Consider the following 20395-nt stretch of genomic DNA (forward strand, 5'->3'; position numbering starts at 1 on the left):
ACACTCATTGAAACCTTTCATTTAAGTACCCACATCAATTTTTCATATATTTATATATATTATATATATGTATATATGAAAAATATATCAAAATGCATGTGGGTACTCAAATGAAAGCTCTTGATGAGTGTAACATCGGGATGAGCTTATATCTTTAAAAACATCAATATTTAAAAAATTACAGTCCAATTTAACAAAAGTGATTATTTAATAAAGCTAAATTTTATTTAAAAGAAGAGAAAATTCCAATAAAAAATTTTAAGCTCTTAAATTTTTCAATCTAAATCTTTTTACTGCCTAAAAAACCTCGAAGAGTGTCCATCAGTTAAAATATTTGCTCGAAAGAACCCGACAGATAAACTAAAACAATCACCGCGAAAAAGTGTTGAAGGAAGCATCAATTTATAGAATATATAGAATCCATATAGACATAAAAGCTCCCTCGGGAGCGGAGAGTTCGGTCAAATGCAAAGCCTGCACTTGGTGTTGAGCTTTGAGCTTTGAGCTTACTGATAGGCAGGCTGCGTTGTTTCCAGGACACTCCAGGCACTGACGACCTTCTGGTAGTTGGCTCATGCCCCATCAGTTTTTTCCTATTGCTCTCCAGGGTTGACCCAGTTACCTTACGTCCTATATACGGTCCCACCTGTCTCCCCCCTTGCTTCCTTCTCTTCCTCTTGCTATTTCGTGACCCAAAGCGAGCTTTAAAGAGGACACGGGGAATTGAGTTTGACTCTGACTAACAGTGAGATTCGCAGGCATTATATATATTATATAGAGAGTTGTTTGAGGATAGAGGATAGAGGACAGAGAATAGGGGAGGACCAAGGGTGGCACCACCCCCCTTATTGCATTATAATGTCCAGAAGCCGGGAAAAGGTCAGGCGCGAGCGGGGAAGTTTAGGTTCCTCTCAGCCTCCTCGCGGCTTACAAACTAGGTCATCCCCTGTTGCCCCGATCAAGAAGAGGGAGAAGAGCGAGTTAAACCCTTCTGTCTGATACTCCCAGTCTCTGGTTTTCTCTTCCTGTCGCTGTGTTCTCTTCTCGCCTCCTCGCCGAAAGGACTTTCGCTCACTATCACGCCGTCTTTCCGTTCCAGACTACTTCATCAGGCTTAGATTTTTTTTTAAATAACTTTAATGTGTTTGTGATCTGTGAATTCAATATTCAATTGCACTGAGGTCAGTAATAAAAGAATTTATTTACATTTACATTTGCATTTTGTGTGATTGTAGTTTTTGGTTGGTTAAATTTTGGTGTCACAAATGGAATTTCAAATTATTGGAATAGTTCTCTGGTCTACTCGGCGGACCGTCAAATTCGTTATTTAAATTCAAATTTAATAGTCGTTAGTCGTTATTACATGCGCTGATTGATGGGCTGAATTTACGTATAGACTGGCTAATTCCACCAATGACAGCGGCTGGATTGTAGTCGGTATTATGTATTATATATTTATAGAATTGGAAATTCACCAATATCCATTGGAATTAAGGATGCGATAAAATATTATTGAGCTGAGCTGGTAATTTCGCGGTAATTCTTCCGATAAATGGTGTTAATATTTTAAACTAATCAATTTTAATATTTTACTTCCTGGGTTTTATTTTATTCATTTCTTCTATTTAAAAATTTTTTTTTTTTTTTTAATTGTATTTATAAATGATAGATTGATTTTTATTTTTGAAAAAAAAATATTAATTCAGGAGTTTTAAAAAAGAAATTTTATTTTTTTGAATTAAGCAAAAAATTTTTAAATTAAAAAATTTTTTTTTAATTTAAGTAAATTTTAATTAATTAAATTTTTTTTTTTGCTTGATTTTTATCAAAAAAATTCTTCAAAATATTTTTTATGTTTTATTAAAAATTTCTTCTCTTAAAATTCAAGTTAATTTTTAAATCAATTTTGGATAAAAATATCTTCTAGCTTAATTGAAGTTAAGAACAAATTATTTTCCAAATAAATAATAAAATTATTTTCTTAATTTAAGTAAATTTTACTTCATTTAAAAAAATTTTTACTTAATTTTTATCAAAAAAAAATCTTCAAAACATTTTTTTTCATTTTATCAAAAATTTCTTTTCTTAAAAATCAAATTAATTTTTTAATCAATTTTAGATAAAAATATATTTTAGCTTAATTGAAGTTAAGAATAAATTATTTTACAAATAAATAATAAAAATATTTTCTTAATTAAAGTTTTTTAATACTTTAAGAAAATATTTTTAAAGACCAAAATATTCTTAAAGTTAATTAATTTTCTTTTTAATTTTTAATTACAAATTAATTATTTTTTTTTAATTAAGATTATCTTGTACGATGAATACAATAAAACCAGAATAAATAATAAAAGCTGAGCGGTGGCTATTACTTAACTGTCCACAGACACAGACATAGAGGGAATAGAATTATTTAACTACAATCTATCGAATGATCGTGAAGTTGCTGTGAGTGGCAGAGCCGTGACATTGAGTGCTATTGTGTCTTTCTCATCGACATTAGCACAAACGCACTGTACTGCAGTCACAATCACAATTTTACATTACCAAGACAATTAGCGTCATAGCTAATTTCTGACCACTTGGTTTAGTCCATTAGTACTACGTGTTGCATTACAGATAAACTTTGTAAATCTTCGTCGCGTGACGAGCTAGTATCTTCTATCCGCTCTCTACAGTTTCTGCTCTATTACTTCTATCTCACTTCCTCGCAATAGCTTATTCGCTTTTACTGATTCTTATTATTATATTACTGCTTCCGAATAGTTTATTTATTAGTCACTATCATCAATATCTTTTTAAATACACAGAAAAGAATAATTCTTCCCTCACATCAATTAAATAATGTATGTGATTTATTTTCGAGTAAAAAAGACTAAATTGAATAAAATATTTTTAAGTTGCAATTTTAATCAATAATTTTAGATTTTCTTATGAAAAAATAAATTTTATTACGATGGAATTAATTTTGAGAATTTTATTTGATAAAAATTTTATTTTAAATTAATTTTCTTAATTTTTTTTATTTAAAATTGTATTTTTTTTTAAACAAAATCTAACTTGAAACAAAAAAAAATTTTTGTAAAATTTAAATTATTTTAAAACAAAAAAATTGTAATTCTTAATAATTTCTATCCAAATTTAATTTTAATTTTATGTGATTAAATTTTTTTCATTTTTTGCTAAAATTGCTTCACTTAATTAAAATTAAATTTGATTTAAATAATTCATCTTTATTAAATTAATTTTTATTATTTATTAGCTGTTATTAAAAAAAAAAATACAAGTTTTATGATAAATATAATTATTAAAAAAAAAAAAAGTGATTACTACTAAAATTAATAGTATATTGTGTGACTAGGGATGAAACAAAACGATTTCAGACCAGAGTGAAGTTGCCTGCCCGAGCGAAGCGAGGGCTGGCATCATTCGGTCTGAAATCGTGTTTCATCCCGCGTCACACATTATATTTTTCATATAAGTTGCATTAAAAATGCTAGTTTCAATGTCTGGAGCCAACCAGAACTAGATAGTTTCAGACGAACAGCGAAAATACCATTTTATTATGAAACTTATAATAAAATAGAAAGTAATAGTTTATTTTTTACCAAATATTATTCGTAAATTGACAAGTTTTCTTTTATCATTCTTATTTATGCTTAATAACAGAATTATAATATGTCAATACAGTTAACGGTTAGAATGACAATTATAAAGGTATAAAATAAACAAACAATTGATAGGATTGAAAATAAAGCTGCAACTTCACCTCGCGGACAGAAAATCGTCATTTTCTGTCCGCCGGAAAGAAATAATTGATACCTGCCCGGCACAGTCGCATTGGTCTGAAATTGTCTAGTTTCGGTTGGCTCAACAGGCATTGAAACTCACATTTTCAATGCAGGTTATATGAAAAAAAATTTAATTTGTCTGACCAGGAGCGTACACCTACTACTTATTTGGCACTGATAATTCAACCAACCAAATCCACACTAATAATACCTTTATAAAATCCCCAGGCAATTTGTTAAATTAAAAAAATTTGCATATGATTATTCAAAATGCATACAATAATTTATTTGTTCAAATGAATAGTCAGGCATCTAGTCTGGTAATTTAAAAAATAAAAGAGAATTCAAAAATGAAAACTCTCTAAAAAACCTAAAAAGTGATATCAATAAAACGCTTGCGCAACAATATATAAATTTGCGCAATTACTTTACCGAGATAATTAAAGAATAATATTATTTTATTATCTCTCGAGTTTCTCGATACCAATAGAAACCCATCTAAACCGCTACGCGTGCATATAATCCTAGCGTGCAGTGGATTACGTATAATTGTACTTGTACGACCACAGATTGCCAGGAGCGGCCATAGCCATGTAATGACGATTGAGTTTCTCTGTGTACTAATTCTAATACCGCCCAATCCAGTTAATACACTATCAACATGTATATTAAATATTGATAATAATAACAACAATAATAATAATAATAATAATAATAATAATAATAATAATAATAATAATAATAATAATAATAAAAATAATCAAAATCAAGAAAAAGAAGAGTAAAAATAAATATGTTGACTGACCCAGGAGGATTTGTTAAAAAAATTAATAATTTTATTGTTAACTCATGAGCCATTATTAATAAGTAATATTAATGTACTTTTATATTTAAATATTATTTTATTTTAATAGCAATGTTTATTTAGCAGACCACGGTCTAATGAGTAATGAGATTACGAATGCACGGATGAATGTTGAGTGGGCGATGCGATGGACGTGAATGTTTTAGTGTCGATGAGAATATCAAGCCAAGTTTAAATTGGAACAGGGTGGATTGGACACCTGGCAAGCTGACCTGGCTTCAACACTGATTTGTTCCTCCCCATTTTTCACTTCTCCTTTTTCGTTACCCTCTATTTCTCTTTCTCTTAAGCTCTGTTTTTTGTTCAGGCTATAATTGTCGACTATTTACATTGTTTATTCGATTCATTTATTTATCAACTGTTTAATAATAAATAAAAATCACGATAATTATTAAAGGGTTTAATTTATTCGGTTCAGTAATTTATTCGAGGGTTTATAAATTATCCAGGGATCTAAAATATATTTTTGTCAGACTGTTAAAAGTAGGAATTTTATTTTTTAAACAAAAAATCATTTTTAATTTATTAATAAATTATTTTTAAGTGAAAAAAATTTTTAAGATAAAAAATTTTGAACCAATATTTATTATAAAATTAAAAAAAATATTTTATTACAAATTTAATTGTCTCATAATTAATTTAAAAATTAAAAAAAAATTTTTTTTAATAAAAACTAATTTTTTATCAAAGAAAAAAATTTATAATTTTTTATCAAAAGTAAATATTTTATTAATTAAAAATATCTCTGAAATTTTTTTTAAAGACAAAAAATTTGAAACAAAGCCCAAAATTTTCTTTACCATTTTTATTTCTAATTTTATTTTTTATTCACTAAAGCTTATTATAAACAATTTCATAAATATTCTTGTAAGAATTAAAAAAAAAGTAGAAATTAATTAACAATTTTTTCAACCGATAATATCAATCAGCCTGACGTAGAATAATAAAAAACGACATGGGGATCAAAGAGTAATAATACTATGCATAAATAGTAATAGTAATACGACGATTAAAAGGTGCAGGTGTGAGTCATGCGATTCTAGTTTCCAACAGAATAGAAGCAGAAACAGAAACAGAACTAAACTAAACGTGTACAGTATCAGAATAAGTATACGTCTAAGTACTATTATATACAGCGGTAGTAGTTACGGGTTTCCGGGTCGCTCGTCCACGAAAAACAAGGACACATTCTCGCGCTTGAAATTTCATATTATACTTCAATTTAACTCACGCGTACAGAATTCTAGTATTAGCAATACAATTGAGTTAAATTAATGCAGCTTAATTGAAATATTTATTCATTTAATTAAATCAGGTGAAAAGTCCAAATTCTTGTGTTAAATTTTATTTAATAAAGAAAATCATTTTTAACAGTTTTATCATTTTAATTTTAGTATAAAAATTGAATAAAAAAATTTTTTGATTTAAGAATTTTTCATCTTAATTTTTTTTTCAATTCATATTTCGGTGTTCTAATATAGCAAATTTTTTAACTCAATTTTAGATAATCTTCCATTTGTACGAAAAAACAATTAGTTTAAAATTTATAATCACTTTAAAAAACGACACTGAAAAAAAAAATTATCTTGACTTGAGAGAAAAATTCTTGAACCAAGAAAATAATTTTGAAGAGGGTAATTATCTTGAATCAAGACGAAAAATTCTTGAATCAAGTAAAATTTCTCTAAATCAAGAAAAATTTATTAGTCTAAGAATTTATCTACTCAAGTCAAGAAGATTAAGTTCTTCAAAATTATATACTAGATTCAAGAACATTTTTTTTTCTGTGTATTTAATGAGAGGTATAATGTTTTGGTTTAGATCATTCAAATAATTTATAATTAGACTATTATTGCATCAAAATGTTAAAAAATCACCCTCCAAAAAATAAGGAGTTAGACCAATTAATAATTAGACCTTCGATTTAAAAAATGTATCCAATTTCCAGTCTAAAAAATAAAATAAATTCTATTTTATAATTAAAAAATAATTAAAATTGACGCTAAAAAATTTGTCACCTAATTAAATTAATTAATAAAACATATTTTTTATTTTTATGCGCATTATTACACTGATAGAAGGATTTATTTATAGTCCAAAATATTTGTTAATATTTAACAAATCATTTATTAGAGACCACTTTTTAGTCCTTGACAAATATTTCTTAGTATTTAAAAATATTTATTAATATTTAATAAATGAATATCAGATTTATTAAATACAAACAAATCATTTTAAATACTAAGAAATATTTATTTAATAATAAAAATTGGTCTCTAATAAATGATTTGTCAAATATTAACAAATATTATTAAATATAAACAAATCCATCTATCAGTGAATTGAATAATATTTTTGATTCAAGAATTTTTCATCTTAATTTTTTTTCAGTTCATATTTCGACGTTTTAATTAGCAAATTGTCCAACTCAATTTTAAAGAATCTTCCATTTGTACAAAAAAACAATTAGTTAAAAATTTTTTATCACTTTAAAAATATCTTTAATATTTAATATCTAATAGAGGTATAATGATTTGGTTTAGATTATTCAAATAATTTATAATTAGACTATTACTGCTTAAAAATGTTAAAAAATTACCCTCTAAAAAATAAGGAGTTAGATCAATTGATAATTAGACCGATTTAAAAAATGTATCCAATTTCCAGTTTAAAAAATAAAATAAATTCTATTTTATAATTAAAAAATAATTAAAATTGACGCTAAAAAATTTTCACCTAATTTAATTAATTAATAAAACTTATATTTTGTATTTTTGATATTTTGGAGCGCATTACTGTACTGACACCATTATATTACACCATTACCCCTAACAGCTTGATATTATTATTATATTAAATTAGCTGCATTTTGCGATTAGTGATTCTCTATGTACAATGTACTAAGTAATACGTAAAATGTACAATGTAGTGTAGATAGGAGCGCTCAGCTCACACTCAGCCCACACCAACAATATTTATACTCACATGCTAACACATACACTGATACTCTATACACTTAATACTAATATACATATGCAAAGTAGTGTAGCAACTACACTAGCCAGTTACGCAACCCAGCCATCCCGATTTATTTTCGTCATAGAAAAACCAGTGCAGCGCCCGAGAAACGCCTGCTCCGTGCTCTCATATACTGTCCCCCTTTTTTATTTTTCTTTTATTTACTCTCGTGTCGTAACTTAATGCTAAATTTAAATAAATAACACTGATTCAATTTTTAGTTTAAGGGACACTAATTAACCTTAGTCTATTACATTGAGAATTAGGCTCTAGATTTTTGTTATTATTATTGCTATTAAGTCTTATTAACACTGCATTTACACTCGAGTAATTTTATAAAATTGAATTCGGTAATTGTTAAATATTATTTGTTAGAATTTTTTATTTACGCGGCATTTATATCATTTAAAACGCGCTTATATTATAAACATAATTATTATTCATGTACCGTCATTGACGCAACGCATTCATCAAATATGCGGCCTCGTAATTTCTAAAACGCTTCATGCAAACTACTGAATTATCTATTATATGTTGTGGATATATGATGGAATAAAATCTAATGAAATTCAATAGAATGGATTTTGTTGTTTTTTTATTGATATGATACCAAGTAGCAGATGACTGTTGGATGTTTTATTTTTATTACTGGATACTACAAATAGAAATTTAATAAATCTATAAGATAAATAGATTATCTTTTAATTTATTTGATAAATTATTAAAAATAAATTATTCAAAAAAAATTCATTCAAATGTGGAAAACTTTTAAAATAAATTTTTTACAGTAATTTATTTTTTATAAATTATAAATTTTATTAAATTAAAATCAAAATATTTACATTGAAAAAATTTTTTTGTAGAAAATTTAGTTTTTTTTATTTTTAAGCAATTTACAATAATAAAACTTACAATCTATTAAATATACATGTAATTAGAATTTTTAATACAATATTTTAATAAAAAGTGGTAAAATATATTTTTAAAATAATTTCATTCAAAAGAATTTTGATTTAAAAGATTTAATTTTTACATTAAAAATATTACAATTTAAAAAAATTTTCTCTTTCTAGTATCAAGTAATAAATTATATAGATTTCTTTGAATTAAAGATATAAAAAAAATAATTTTCAACGAAAAGTAATTAAAGATTTTATTTTTAAAATTTATAAAAAATTGTCATAATACTAAAATTAGCCGACATTTTTAATTTTTTATCCAATAATTAGAACAAAAACATATTTTTTTTTAAATTGCACTTAAAGTTATTAAAGTTTTTTACAAATTAAATTTTTTTTTTCAATTTTTTTAATAAAAAAAATTCTAAAAATTTTTAGATATCGGCTAACTTAATTTTTATAAAATTGTCAACTCTTTTCTTTCACTTTAAAAACATTAAATTCTACTTGTACAATTGAGGAGCTAATTTTCAAAAGGGTATTTTTTTATATTTTAAAAAAAGAAGTTTTTTGAACTTTTAAATATTAATTACTTCGAGAATTATAAAGATTTCTAAATGAAAATCGAATTGTAGTTTTATAACCGATAGCACTTTATAGCTAAATTAAAAGAAATTCAATAAAAATATTTACACCTGAAAATAATCAGTTTTCTGTCTCGATTAATAAAAAATGAAAAGATACCCTTTAGAAATTCAACTCCTCAATTACAAAATATCAAAACTTTGCCAATAATTTATTTCCACGATAAATAACATGTCCAAAATTTCTATTATTGCGTTTTTAGTTAAATAAATCATAAGCATTAAACATAAAATAAAAAATGCATCTGCTACTTGTGATCCCATCAATAACAAATTTTGACGCGCGACTTTCCAAAAACTCGGTCTCTTTCTTACCGACTGTGCGTGAAAGATTTGTTAAATGCGTGCAATATCCAAAAGTATGAGCAAATCAGTAGCCTCGACACGTGAGATCGTTTTCGATCATGCAATTTCTGATGATGCTCCCTTATGCGCGTATATATAGAAATGAAAATGTACCAGGACCGTCAGTCGATCTGTATCGCGTCCGCGACTCAACTGGTTACTCGCCTCGTACTCGATAGAAATAATTCAATTAAATTGTTATAATTATACTATAATCAGTTAATAGTAATCACTCTATTGAGATGTTTAATTGCGAGCTCCACGTGTAAGGACAGTAAAACTAAAAAAAAATAGTAAATAAAAAAAAAAAAAAACTAAAAGCGGTAATTGTATTAATTATCATCATTCGAAAAGTACTGTTTTGTGTAAATTGAATAGTTTAGTTGTTTGATAGTCACTCAGTTTGAAACTTGGCACAAGTATTTTCACATAAGCCAACTTAACTAGGATTGTGTAATAACGTCTTGTCGTGGTCGTCGTTTGGCCTCGCACGCGCCACGGCTCTGCTCAGTAAACTTTATTCTACTTGCCCGTTCGCGATCGCCACCTCTACAGTCATACACCATTATTATTATTGTTATTATTATTTAACATACATACAGACAAACTTAGCACGTAACACACCAACACATGAAAAACGATCGTCTCCCCGGGATCTCGCTACTACAACTCGCGTTCTCACTTACGCTCATCTAGTATTCCTCTAGTCGTCAACCAAGAGCTAGCTGCAGCTCACTGTCACTTTATTTCCATTAAAATTTATTAAAAACACATTTATTTATTATCTGACGATTTTTAAAGCTAATTGGTTTTTTTATTTACAACTTAGTTTGGTTTTACACGTGCGTTTTTATAAGTGTTGATTCAGTTTATTATTTTTGAATTATTAATAAATTAATTCGATTTTTCAATTTATAATTTTTTTAATTTATTAAATATTTTATCTTAAAAAAAAATTAGAAAAATTTGTCATAAAAATTATTAATTTTTTTACTAAAAAAAAATTGGACAGTTTTTTAAAATAATTTATTTTAAAAAAATAAAAAATTACTATTTTTTTTTACTAAAAAAAAAATTGAACAGTTTTTTAAAATAATTACCTAAAAAAATTATTGTTTTTTTTTACTAAAAAAAATTGAACAGTTTTTTAAAATAATTTATCTAAAAAAATTAGAAAATTTTGTAAGAACATAAAAAATTAGTTTTTTTTATAAAAAAAAATTATTGTTTTTTTTTATTAAAAAAAAAAAAAAAAATTTGCACGGTTTTGTTAATAAATTCTTTAGTCAAAAAAATCGTTAGATATTTTTAATCTCATAGAAAACTTTTCACAAAAATAAATTAAAAAAAAAGAAAAAAAAAATAATAGGAGTGAGTGAGAACTAAACTCGTTGTGCAGTGGGTCAGTTTTTAAATAACCGATCGGGAAATAATGAGTTTATCGTTTGTTACTGATCGCAACAATAAAAAAAAGTACCGAGTGGATGTAGAATGTAGATTAAGAAAGAGGGGAGTAGAGAAAAAGAAAAATAAAAAGAAAAGCTTTAGTACAGTACTATTATTAGTGCACTCGCGATCGTGCCAATGGTGTTAGAATCGTTTGTTATTTTCTCGCTAATTAACGTCAATTACCTAGTACTTAATTATTGTGACTGCCTTACAACTTAAACTAAAACTAAAACTTAAAAGTTTAAAGTTAAAATCTCGAGTAATTTTTGATACTTATCAACAAATAAACAGATCGCGGTTTTTTACCAAGTGCTTTCCGTAAAATTAACACGAGCCAGTGAGCCGTTTCGTAATGAAGTAATTAGAAAAAAGAAAATATGCATTAGCGTCAATTGAGTACGAGGTTAGACCGTGGGAGTGGTCGACCGGAAGTTTACTCGTTCTCTTCGGTGACAGAATAAACACCGGGCAAACACCAAACTTACTAACGAATAAATAAATAAATTAGTTGGTAATTAAAATAATAATTATTAAGGGAGGGAAGAAAAGTGTCGAGTGAAAGAGAAAGAGAAATAGAATAGTGGCAGTTGGGGCTCGTGCCAGATGCGCGTTTACACGGGCCCTGAATACTGTAAATGCACTATCTGGTACGACATCTCTTCTGTCATTGTCACCAAATTGTCAACCTGTTATTATTGTACCGGCTCCACTGGCGATCTGACAACTTCCTTATCCTTAAATCTCCTAAATACTCTTTTTTATAGTTTATTATTATTATTATAATTATTTTATAATTTAGAATTTATTATTAAATTATTAAATTTACTAATAAATTTATTTAGAATTTATTATTAAATTTATTATCTTTAATAAATTTATTATTATTATTTTATTGTAATTATTGTTGTTATCATTGTCATTATTTAATGTTTTTATTTCTTAGCTTTAACTTTAGAAAGGACAAACCATGTCCTTGCCACACCCTTCAATACACTCTGTTCATATTTATCTTCTTACTCTGTATTTTGTATTCTGTAATTCATTAAGATATTGAGGTCATGTTTTATTATTGTTTTTGTTTTCATTACATTGTATACTTTTATTGTTATTAAACTATTTTTAATAAATTACTTTTATATTATTGTTTACTGTAGTTACTTTTTATTTATTACTATTAAAATAAAAACAGCGGACACTTTTTTTTATTAAAAAAATTTTATTTGAGAAGAATATTATTTAATTCAAATTTTACAACTTAATATTAATTAATTTATAATTAAAAAAATTTTTTAGACATTTAAATAATTAGAAAAATTAAATGGATTATAAAAAAATTTTTAGAAATTTAAATAATTAGAAAAATTGAATGGGTTATAATTAATATAAAAAAATTATTTTAATTAAAAATTTTTGTCTGCTATTTTTGGTAATTAATTTTTAAGGTTTATAATTGCAGATTTAAGAAGAAATTTTGGAGAAGAAAGAAAATAATTGTAATATATTTTAAATAAAAATTTAAGAATTTTAATTGTGATTTAAATCATTCATTTCACCTGCGCCTTTCATTGTTTTATTTTTAGATTAATTAATTACTCAATTAATTATAAAAAAATTTTCTAAGAGAATTTTTATTTTTTTTTAATTTAGTTTTTAAAATAATTAAAAATTTATTTAATTTTTTAAATAAATTATCAGATGTCTCGTTTAATTATAATTTAAAATAAATAAAATGTAAATATTTACCCCGAATAAAATTGAATAAATAAAAGATAATCTCATCAAAAAAGCGTTTCATTTTCACAAATTTATTCACCCCATTTTCACCCTTCACAATTAATTTTAATTTACAATTTATAATTAATATTAATAAAAGCAGCAATTATTTTTAAGTTTTAAATATTTTGTAGAAATATTGGTAGCTAAATAAAGGTGAAGGTGTAAGGACAAGCGGAATACAAGATACTTAAAATGTAGCAAGAGAAAAAAAAAGTAATAAATTGATAGTCCGAATAGAATTGAATGCAGAATAAATATATATAATCTATAAATTATAAATAGCTTAGCACTGAAAGCCAAAATAAAATGATAGAGCTGCCAATAAAAATTGTGAGAGCTTTGAGGTTAATGGGGAGTAACTAAATAAAGCTTAGCTGAATAGAAATCTGCCGCGGACAAGCATCGGGCTTTTACTTTTAAACTTTGTAATTTGTAATATAAAAAATAAGAATTGTAGAATAAAGTTGAAGAGGACGAAGGAAGATGTCGCTGAAGAAGCCGTCGAGAATGGACGATAACCTTGTAGATGATTATGATGAGCTGGAAGAGCTTCTTTGGGGTTTTCTTAACAGACAGGCAGATAGATAACATAAGGGTGGATTTAGCTGATAAATAAGGCGACTGGCGTGTTGGCAGTGTGGTTAGCTGGTTGTGTTTTGCCTTCAAACACGACCGCTATCGACACTGCAGTTACGACGGTCGCAATAATCCATCAGGATCCCGTCATCCTCGTAATTTCTTCAGCCTTCAACTTCTGCTATTTATTTAAGTCGGGTACTTATTTGCTGGATTTACACCAACGGATTTTATTCTTAATTAAATTTAATATCAATATCAATTCATTCTTTGCATTATCAAATCTTGTAATCATTAAATATGTCCATCGTCACTTCATCTTCATTTAGCATCCAATAGGCTACATTTATTATTTATTTTTAATTTTATTAAAAATTAGTTATAATTTTGTGTATTTTTAAGAAGATAATTTTTAGTAAAAATATAGCTTGATATATAAAATATATATTAATACACGGAAAAAAGTAAACTGTAATAAATAATAGTCGATTTATAATAATTAATGATCAACTGGAAAAAATTATCATTTCAAACAGTAAAATCGTGATTTTAACAATCACTTTATAATATTTATCATTTAAATGCTACAATTTATTATTTACACGGAAGAAAATACTATTTCAAACAGTAATATCCCGCTTGGAAAAGGTTTATATGTTTCAAAATATATGATTAAATATATTGATATTATAATGTGATATATGGAACGATATATAAAATCATATCTATAATTTTGCCACAATGATATAAAAAAATATATTGTAAATAAATATATCATTTTCATGTATAAACCATATATTCATCAATATATTTGCTTCATGTATGCACGATCCATACGTGTATCGGTATAACTTTTTATATAATGATACCTTATACTTAAAATAATATATCGATAAATATATGGTGTCACATATATTCTTCATATATTGTACATGATATATTATATATGGTTTTTATGTATTTGGTAATATAGCAGATGATATATACTAAACAATATATGGATCACCATATATTAATGAATATATTATTTAAAATACATGCTTCCATCTATAGAATAAAGTTATACTTTTCAATATAGACAATTTTGCCGCCATATATTCATCACTTATATGCAATATATTGTATAATATATTTTTAACGATATATAGTATTTTCATGCGGGATTCGCTGTGTCAAAGTCGGAAATGTTAAAGTATAATAATTAAGAATTTTAACTTTGATATTTATCATTTCGTACCTAAAAAATGATCGCATGATACTCTCTAAACATTAATTAGTGAAAATTCACTTGAATAAGTGAATATTCACTTTTTAGAAGTGCCAATCGAACCACTGTGGTTATCAGGGAGATCCAGGTTCGATTCTTGGCTTGATAACCAACCCCATTTATTTTTTCAAAGTTTGTCTTTGCTCTCATCCAATTTTCTTTCACTATCTTTCACTTAATTAACATTTTTATAACTCGAACAGATACCACAAGCTTCCTGCTTTACTAGTATTCAAGTTCGATGGATTTCCATCGAACTAATGGGAAGAGAGAATATCTCTCGAACAATAGGTAAGATGGGAGTGTCCATCTATATTGGCTTGAATTAAAATCCACTAGTCACTTAACCAAAAATGGCATGAAACTTTAATTTATATATAAATATATACAACCGGTCATGAAAATATCTTTGCTAATGTAGACTATATTTTTAAACGGCAATTTTTACTGTTTGAAACTGTACACAGTAAAAAATTTTTCGTCATTGTGTAGAGTGTTAAAGTTTGTGTGTTGAATATTATACATTATATTATACATTATATTATTACACTCTAATAGTGTGTAGAATTTAACATTTTAGTGTGTTAAATCATTAAATCAACACATGAGAATGTTAAATTCTACACACTAGAGTGTAATATTCAACATAGAAATTTTAACACTCTACACAATGACGAAAAATTTTTTTCTGCCCCCGGCCGGAAAGTAGCAACTTTCTGGCCGCTGCGCTAAACAAAGTTGCCACATTCCGGCTATGTCGAGCAGAAAAATAGTATACACACCTTGGCCAGTAAATAAGAAAGCCTCAGATCACATGTTTGTCAACCTCGGCTTCGCCTCGGCCAACAATTACATGTGATCTGAGACTTTTCTTATTTTACTGGCCTAGGTATGTAATATACTATTACTGTGAAAATTTTTAAAGATAACAGAGTCGTTATTTACTATAGTGATAGCTACTAATCACATTTTCGATATTAAATTATAAATTGTGGCTTTTACAATTTTTACATTAAGTTTTGTATTATTTACATTTGTGCTACCCCGATGTCCACTGTACTGTTTGAAACGAATTAATTTTACAGTTTACTTTTTTAGTAGGAAGTGGTAATTCGTAGTAAATTAGCAATTAACTATTTGCTACTTGATACTTACTACTTGCTATCAATTTATTGTTGTTATTAACAAATTTGAGATTTTTATTCATTAGAAATATACTTTAAATATATTTTTGTGTGGCCAAATTTTTAATATAATTCAAAATTCAGTATATTATAAATTAATATACCTAAAATGTACTAAAAAACATCTTTTAACTTTATAAAAATATTTTAAAAATTTATTTTAAATTCTTAAATTTTTAAAGAAGAAATATATTTGATTTTTATCTATTTAAAAATATATCATTGGTATATTGTAGGCCGAGTAGCTCAAATAGTAGAGTAGCCAACATGTCTTCGAAAGGTTCTGGGTTCGAATCCCAATTCGAGCTATCCGAATTTTTTCTCGCATATTCTATAACATTGGTATATTTTAATCATCTATACACCATTAAAGAAAATTGACTTAAAATTAAATATTATAAATATATTTTTTTTATAAAAATTTTATTTATTATTTTTGAGTTGAACAATTAATGTTTTTATGTTAAGATGTACTTACTTATAAAATAAAAAATGTTCATAAAATGAATCAGCGAAGTCAGTTTATGATCCATTACATTCACATATATAATACTAGTAATAAAACAATTTCATTCTATTTATAATAAATAACAGCTCATAATGAAAAGTGAATAAATTAAAATTAATAATTGTCATTGTCTACTTACAGATCCGCCTACGTGTCCTTTGGAGGACTTTTGATGCGATTGCAAGGCGACGCTAACAATCTTCATGGCTTTGAGATCGACCAGAGCATGTACTTGCTGATGAAAAAACTCGCATTTTAAAAAGACCCAAAAAAAATATTTTAATACACATTTTTATACTTTTATATATTTTATACTGAGGAAGAAAAAGAAGAATTGAGTAAAAGTACAAAGGGATTATTTTTTTGTTTTGCATTTGATCGATCACTGGAGATCTGGATATCGCATGTTCTGCAAAAGTTTATGTTTGCTTTATACATATTCTAGTTAAACATTCTAGCGTATGTTAATATTGAAACCTTGCGACGCAGCCCTAGAGTATGCAAACATATACCTACACGTATATTTACATATGTGTATCACGTCTTGTTGACTTGTAAACAGTATGTTTCTCATTGCCAAATCTGTCCGTTTTATGTCCATAAATATATCAATTGTTTTCTTTTGATTCTTTCTTTTATCATATTTATTAAAATTTGTTTTTAATTTTTATAAAATTTTTTAATTTATTTCATAAATGCCAAATTTTTATAATTTTAAATATTTGCAAAAATTTTAATTAAAAACTCAAATTATTATTATTAAAAATATTAACAATTTTTTTTTATATTTTTTCTCTATTTTTATAAAAAAAAATTCCAAAAAATTAACCAAAATTTATATTAAAAATTAATTGTATTTATAATAAAAAAATCTGTCTGATTTTCAATAAATATATCATTTCTTTTCTTTTTAATTTTTTCTTTTGTCATTTTTACTGAAATTTGTTTTTAATTTATAAATGCCAAATTTTTATAATTTTAATTATTTGCAAAAATCTTAATTAAAAACTCAAATTATTATTATTAAAAATATTAACAATTTTTTCTTTTATATTTTTCCTCTATTTTTATAAATAATTCCAAAAATTTACTAAAATTTATATTAAAAAAATTTTAATTGTATTTATAATAAAAAAATTCTCAAACTTCATTTTTTTATTAAAAAAACCAAATAACAAATTTTAACTGTTTGCAAAGATTTTAATTAAAAACTAAAATTATTTTTATTAAAAATATTAACAATTTTTGTTTTTTATATTTTTCTCTATTTTTAAAAAAATAATTCCAAAAATTCACTAAAATTTATATTTAAAAAATTTTAATTGTATTTATAATAAAAAAAATTCTCAAACTTTACTTTTTTTATTATAAAAAAATAAATAATTAATTTTGAAGTCACCAAAAAATAAAAAATTGTGATAAAACTACTTTTAAATAAAATTTGTAATTTTTGCTTTCAATAAAAAATTTTTTTTTTTCAAATCAAAAATTTTTTAAAAATCAATAAAAATAAAAAATAAAAAAGTATTAAATTTTTGCATAGAAAAAACATTCATTAAGTAACTCATCACCGAACCTCGTAAATCCTTAACAATAAATCAAGCCCGAAAAACATTTATTTCCCTACTTTAAATATAGCAGTAAGATATATAAATTAATATAATATAAGTAACTAAAATTTGGATGTACACCAATCTCTAAAATAAATAGCCGGTGCATCATAGAGTCTAAAAGTGCTGCGTAAATCCGATGAAAATAGGTGCCAGGCACATGCGCTGCATTCTCAATTCACCGACTAACGAGCGCGATGACTGTGGCCCACGATCTTTATGTTAACACTCGAATCCCGGCTCAACAAAAACACCTCGATTGTCATTAAAAAGCTAGTTAGATTCTTTAATAAATATTTATCCGGTTAAAATTTATTATTTGTTTATATTTTGTCTTCTGATGTGCAAAAAATCGCTAAATTATCTTCAATTTCTTCTTTTATAATATTTCTTCTTATCTACTAAAAATTTATTTTTACATCTATTTTGTATTGAAAATAATAATTAACTGCAAAAAAGCAGCATTAAAAATATGCAGGAGTCAATTAGAGAGTAAGAGCTAATTTATGTAATTAAACTCGCGACATGTGACCTTGTACGGTTGATCGCGAAGCCCTCGTACATTGCAATGCACAATAGGACAGCGCGTGGGTTGGCGCACGCTCTTTGTAATGCCAGAGCAATAGAGGACTCCGCAAGAACTAAACCGAAAGAGAAGAATAATAAATAATACTGCAAGTAGTCTGATGAAAATGAAAATATTTAAATCTTCTAAAGATGGCAGCCTTCGTCCGCCATCTCGTAATTCTCCAAATTATGCAATCACAAATGCCAGTAATAAGCGCCTGGTCCTAAATAGATTGCCCCAGTGACCCATATAATGCTCGGTTAACTTTTGCGCAGTCCATTTCTGTAATTTAACGGAGCAAAATTCAAAAATTCATCTTTTTACCAATTCTCATTCGCCATTTTGTCGACATTATTCTAAGCTATTGTTTTTATCGCTATTCCCAGTCTATTACATCAATTTATAAGGTTTTATTATGTAAGCTTGCATTTATTATGAAAATTGCAGTATCTGATTGTTATAAATTAGATTTATTAAGTATCAATTGCATTATGTTAATAGAATATTGCAAGTGGGTTCTTTTGCATAAGAACGTACTTTTTATGGCACGCTGGTCGCTGCTGGCATCTCGCGGGTTATTAAGGTACTTTTCCAGGAAAGTTTCTTTATCATTCGTTGCAATAGTGAGAAATTTAAATAAAATTTTTTTAGCTTATGATAATGTTAGATAATTTACCTTAATAAATTTTTGTTTTTATCAGAAAGATAAAATTGAATTATTAAATATATGTAATATGATAAAATAAATTCACGATCCTTCCGACTTTTAAAATGAAAATTTTTTTATGTAACTAAAATAAGGAAAAAATTCTGAAATTAAAAATTTTCTTTTCGTTTTCAAAAATTTATTATTACTAAAAAATTGAAAATGACGTTGTATATAGTCTACTGATGATATTTTTAACGATATAAGCTCATCCTGGAATTATACTTATCGAGACCTTTCATTTGAATACTCACACGATTTTTTTCGTATATTTTATATATTTCACAAATATGAGAAATATAATATATATAAAATATATGAAAAAATTCGTGTGGGTATTTAAATGAAAGGTCTCGTTATGTAACTCTAGAATGAGCTTATATTGTTAAAAATATCATCAAAACACAATACAACGTCATTTCTTAATTATTGACATTTTTTAAGACATAAGCTCATCTTGATGTTACACTTATCGAGACCTTTCATTTGAATACTCACACGATTTTTTTCGTATATTTTATATATTTCACAAATATGAGAAATATAATATATATAAAATATATGAAAAAATTCGTGTGGGTATTTAAATGAAAGGTCTTGATGAGCGTAACATCAGGATGAGCTTATATCTTAAAAAATGTTAATACTTAAGAAATGACGTTGTATTTTGTCTATTTATGATATTTTTAACTATATAAGCTCATCCCGGAGTTACACTTATCGAGACCTTTCATTTGAATACTCACACGAATTTTTTCATATATTTAATATATATGATATTTCTCATATTTGTGAAATATACAAAATATATAAAAAATTCGTGTGGGTATTCAAATGAAAGGTCTCGATAAGCGTAACATCAAGATGAGCTTATGTCTTAAAAAATGTCAATAATTAAGAAATGACGTTGTATTGTGTCTTTTGATGATATTTTTAACAATATAAGCTCATTCTAGAGTTACACTTAACGAGACCTTTCATTTGAATACTCACACGAATTTTTTCATATATATATATATATATATATATATATGTATGTATTTATATATATATATATATACTAGCTGATACCCACCCGCTTCGCTGGGCATACAATAAAATTTTATGTTGTAACCTAGATGAAAAATATAAACAAAATGATTAATTTCAAAAAGATAATTAATATAAATTTTGAATTAGAGAAAAGTGA

General features: G+C 25.8%; 1 protein-coding gene across 3 annotated transcripts in view; it reads left to right on the top strand.

Annotated features, from left to right (window-relative positions):
• Nucleotides 1-16948, top strand: part of LOC123274598 (DNA-directed RNA polymerases I, II, and III subunit RPABC3-like) — a 41575-nt gene extending 24627 nt beyond the window's left edge. For all 3 annotated transcript variants that reach the window (XM_044742298.1, XM_044742289.1, XM_044742306.1), the window contains one exon: nucleotides 16464-16948. In XM_044742298.1, the coding sequence (XP_044598233.1) occupies nucleotides 16464-16581 (118 nt within the window). In that variant the 3' untranslated portion in view covers nucleotides 16582-16948. The remainder of the gene's footprint in view (nucleotides 1-16463) is intronic.
• Nucleotides 16949-20395: the final 3447 nt, after the last annotated feature.

This window comes from Cotesia glomerata, linkage group LG1, assembly GCF_020080835.1.
Source record: "Cotesia glomerata isolate CgM1 linkage group LG1, MPM_Cglom_v2.3, whole genome shotgun sequence".
NCBI lineage: Eukaryota > Metazoa > Arthropoda > Insecta > Hymenoptera > Braconidae > Cotesia > Cotesia glomerata.